This window comes from Arachis duranensis, chromosome 5 (genome assembly GCF_000817695.3).
Source record: "Arachis duranensis cultivar V14167 chromosome 5, aradu.V14167.gnm2.J7QH, whole genome shotgun sequence".
NCBI classification, from domain to species: Eukaryota; Viridiplantae; Streptophyta; class Magnoliopsida; order Fabales; family Fabaceae; genus Arachis; species Arachis duranensis.
In genome coordinates, this window is record NC_029776.3 from 47,421,492 (window position 1) to 47,426,432 (window position 4,941).

At 29.8% G+C, this 4,941-nt stretch overlaps 2 protein-coding genes across 2 annotated transcripts in view; one reads left to right on the forward strand and one right to left on the reverse strand.

Moving 5' to 3' along the window:
* Window positions 1-1,466, forward strand: part of LOC107489300 (photosynthetic NDH subunit of lumenal location 2, chloroplastic) — a 3,015-nt gene extending 1,549 nt beyond the window's left edge. Inside the window, exon 2 of the mRNA XM_016110051.3 lies at window positions 1,206-1,466. Within this exon, the coding sequence (XP_015965537.1) occupies window positions 1,206-1,304 (99 nt within the window). The 3' untranslated portion in view covers window positions 1,305-1,466. The remainder of the gene's footprint in view (window positions 1-1,205) is intronic.
* A 1,567-nt stretch (window positions 1,467-3,033) lies between these two features.
* Window positions 3,034-4,941, reverse strand: part of LOC107489301 (casparian strip membrane protein 1-like) — a 6,333-nt gene continuing 4,425 nt past the window's right edge. The window contains exon 3 of the mRNA XM_016110052.2: window positions 3,034-3,260. Coding sequence (XP_015965538.1) covers window positions 3,045-3,260 — 216 coding nt within the window. The 3' untranslated portion in view covers window positions 3,034-3,044. The remainder of the gene's footprint in view (window positions 3,261-4,941) is intronic.

Below are 4,941 nucleotides of genomic sequence, written 5' to 3' on the forward strand. Positions count from 1 at the left end.
TTTCAATTATTGTATATATATGGATACATATTTTGTGTTTATGAAAATTGATTTTGTTGCTAAAAAGATGTTTTATTATTCTAATGCGAAATATTTGATTAATTGTTGAAATGTATGTGTACGAAATACATTTAAATATACATATAGGTAATAACTTAATTTTTGTGTTTATGGAGTTTCTAAACCTATTTTTTGTGTTTATGAGTTTCATTGTGATAATATAATGTTGTTGATACTTGATTTTACAAAATTTAACACAAATAATCTTTATGATAGGTTATCGATGTAACTTTTCTTAGTTAAATTCACTCCAGTAGCATTGGATTCTAAGGATGTTTTAATATATATAGCCATTTTTCTTAATTATAGCATACTTTTTTTCCTTATCCAATCTTTTCCGCTAATTTTTCTTATCTAATGATGGATCTCAACATTTTCATTCCTTCATGCTATTGCACATGGTGTGGAGGTAGACTAGTATTTTTTCTTTTGAAAAAGTTTTAAATCTAGAGAGAAAATAAAAATATATCTTAAATAAATACATAAACTTGAGGGTCATGCATATAATAAATTTCTAATAAAATATATAAATACACAAGACTGCCAAAAATGATCTTGTAATATTATAAAATACTTATTATTTTATATCAAATATATTTTTTAGATAACAAATTTAAACATTAGTTATCTTAGGTAGGGTTTGTTTTGAGGTATTGAGACAAAAATTAGGAGACTGAGACTTAGTATTATGTTTGTTAGTTCAAAGACTGATACTAAAATTTCTGTCTCTGTTTCCAAAATTTCAATATTTTAGTATTTCTAAAAAGTGGAGACACAGGAGACTAAAATTTTTAGAAATGAAGACTGAAACTTTAATAACATTTTATACCTAAAATACATTTATTTTAATTAATTAATTTTAATTTTATCCTTTGTACAAATTAAATTAGAATTTCATTCTTGTTTCAATTTCTGTCTCTCACTTTGTACCAAAAAGAATACTAAAATTTATTTCAATCTCTGTCTTTTAGTCTCTATCTCTCAGTCTCAGTTTTTCTGTCTCTGTTTTTCTACCAAATACTACCTTAATGTCCTTTGATATAGTTATGAAATACTAGTGCGTTATAAACTTATAATTAATAACTGTTTACCTTTCCAATTGATGTTGTGGTTTAATTGGTCTTAATTTTTTTTTTCCCCTTCAGTTTGACAGGTATGTTCGGACACCAAAGGTATATGAATCTTACCTATACTACGAGAAGACCTTGAAATCAATAGATGAACTTGTCGCTATCTTAGCATAACAGCGGCAGGGTATATTTGGAATTCTAATTTTTGTGGTTTTTCCAATTTAAATATCAAATTGAAGATATACATACATCACAAGGTATTTGCACACAAAATATCAAGTATATGTTTATGTACACACGTGTGTCGTTAGAATATGAAACCTTTCTTTTTTTTTTTTTTTGGTTCGGAAGTTCGGAATTAGAATGTGAAAGTTGAAGTATTTCATGTTTATTAACCTAGAAGGTGCTCGATTCAATACTCTTAATATGTTTTGGAGTACTGAAACTCCATACGAAAAGATGAAAAAAAGTTATTTATTATCTTTTATATTTTAAATTTATTGGGCCAAATTTGTATTTTGTTTTGTTTTGGTCAAACGTGGGACCATGGGCTGGTCCAATCGAAAAACAGAATCCGACCCGGATACACTCAAAAACCAAGACCCATTCATCTAGTTTCATCATTCTGCTGCTGTCGTTCCTCATGGCGAAAGAGAGAGAGAGCTCTTCGTTCTTCCTCCGTTCACCGCCGCAAAAGAGACTGTTGGCATCGTTGACACCTCTTTTGCCGCCTCTAATGCCTCTGACGCCACCAATGGAGGCACCCACCTTGGCCGAACGCAAATCTCTTCCTATCCTCCCTTACGCAACTGCTGTGGAATGACCTCTGGGATCCTGAGTCATCGTCGCATCACAAATCAGGCTCGAAATTTTTTTCCTAAGTTAGTGTGGGTTTTCCTAAAAGAGCTTATTGGCACAAAAAAATCTCTACTGTAATTAGTTTGAGAATCCCCTCTGTGTTTCTTCTGCGAGCTCCATGGCAGCAGCGTGAATGGCATCCGGCGATGAAGATTTATCAACAAGTTCCGGGTGTTCCAGATCTTCCAGATGATCATTGCTACAATTGCTATCTGGCCCAATCAATTTCGTTCATAACTAAAATTATTTGTAAATTATCAACAGATTTTCTTTGAATCAACGAGTTCTAATTTTTCAAACTACTAATGGTTTGAAACTTTGAGAGGAAGAGAACTTGGTATACTAATCGATCGCAGTTGTCGGGACATTGTTGTCGTTGACGTCGTAGTTTCAGGAATCGCCGGTGATTTGATGGCATGCTCGTTTTCGGACGATGGAGTTTGTTGGTGGTTACGTTTGCCATCGTCATTGTTGCTGTTGTGAATTTTTGAATTTGTCGGAACTTTTTTTCTTACCACAATGAATGTTGCAGAGCAGAAATATGGTGACGAAAAAGAAGGAGCAGGAGGTATGGTGGAATAGACGCAGTGGACAGACGTCAACTTGGCAGGACGGCGTTCCATCCAACAAATTATAACAGTAGTTAAAATTTAGGATTTTTACATTTTAGATAAAAAATGAATGGGGATTTGCAAGGAATTGAAAATGAATAGTAGGGTTAAAATGGGATTTTCATAAAAAAAATTTATAAAATTTATGGAGTTTCAAAACTCCAAACAACACAGGAAAGAATATTGTAACATCCACCAACTTAAAAGGTATTATGAGAAACAGAAAGTGAACCATATTATACATAGAAGGATACATTGACTCATAAATGTACAACTACACAACACAAGTTCAACATTTTTAAATTTCTCATATAGGTATATTAAAGCGCCGCCCAACATACACTAGAGAAACTAAAAACACACTAGGAAATTAAACTTTTCATTAAAGAAAAGCATAATTGGAAAACTAAACACACATCACAGCACACGAGATTAATAATAATAATTAGTTTCTGGAGATTGCAACAGCTGAAAATATGATAAGTATAACGAGGATAGCAGCAGCAAGATAAGAGCCAATAAGAGAAGCGGAAATGCGTTCACAGAAACTGTTGTATTGTTGACAAATAGCGAACCAATTGGGTTTTGGATTACCATAATGTGCTATGTATACAATTGCTGCTGCTGCTGAGGCTCCTGCTGTCGCCAGACCCAACATAATCTTCACAACAAAAAGTTAACACTACTTGTTAATAACAATTATTATTTATTTAAAAATGAATAGTTAATTAATTATTATTAGTAATAAGAAAAAAAAAGTTTATACTAATGTTCTTAAGTAATAAAAAAAATAAATTGATGGTTATAATAACATAATTAAATAATTTATTGTGTGTTTATATTATTTATATTCTATGAAACAGAAATTATCTGATTGTCATAAGAATTAGTCATGTTTCTAAATTTATATTTTTTTTCATGATATTTTTCAATCTGACAAGTTATTGGTTAATTTACTGCAAATTTAAGTTTTATTTAAAAATTTATTTTATATGAAATAAATTATCATTTAATAATTTTTATATATCAATTTTACATAAAAGCAACTGAATATAAATATTTATCAATAATAAAATATGAATACAAACATAAGATATATGCATATATTTTAAGATTTCCGTGATAAATGAATAATTATAAATGTCAAATTAAAAATATTCAAGCTATACCACCAATATTCAAACAACCAATATCGGAATTTTGAACAATATTAACGCTGTATCTGTTATGTTTTAGGTTTCTTTAAAAAAAATTATATATTTCTGGTGTGAATAATTTTATGAAAAAAAATTAGAAAAAATATAAGGAGTCAATGTCATTAGTATACAATGTGTCTAATAAAATTAAATTAAAATTTAAATTAAATTATAATTAATTTATTAATTTTAAATATTTGCTAATTTAAAATTTAAAATAAATTAAGATTGTCCTTTCTCACCGTAACACGTTCCTGTCGATGCCGCCATTCACACCGGCGAATGCCCAGCAGCGCCTATCGATTGTGTGGGTCGTTGTCACAGCGCCGCATCAACCCAGACCAAAAACGACTCCGTTGCAGCCAGCGTGTGCGTTCTTCCGGATGTCGACGGCGCAAGGTAAAAGGGTAACAAGTGTTTGTCCATTGATACGTCCGCGTGGAAGTTCATAAATGGAGTGCAATGTCGTTCATTTTCAGTCGGTGATCACAATTCATCTATTCAAGCTTTTTTTTTCTACTTTTTGTTTCTCCAGTTTTATGGTTACATCAAATCATAAGACTCGTGTGTCAAATTATACATTTTTTAATAAAAATTAAATTGTTGGATGATTAGAGTTGTTTTTTTCTGTTTTTTCATCTTCTTCTTCTATTTTAATGATCAATTTAGAATGATTATTTTAGTAGGTATGCGGATGGTTATTTTAATTTTTATGTAGATAATTATTTTGATTGAATTGAGTTTAGTTATATATAATTAAAATATGTTAGATATTCAATTCATTAGGTATGCAGATGATTATTTTTATTCTTAATTGAATGGTTATTTTTACTAAGGTGAGTGACGTATGGCAAGCCAAGTAGCGACCATGAAATAGGATTATTATTGATGAAGGTGGGGTGGTTGTCGGGTAAAAAATAAGAGAGTATTAGAGTGAAATACTTTAGTAAATTAAGATTTCAGATGGTTAATTTTTTGAAATAACTAATTGGATTTTTTAAAAATTTAAAATTTGAAATTAGGGGATTTAAAATTTGATGTGAAATAATTGAATAAGAAATTTTGAATTTATTATTTATCTCTATTAGACTAAATAATTGGCTCATTATACATATTATTAATATTTTTTATTGTCAAGATTTTTCA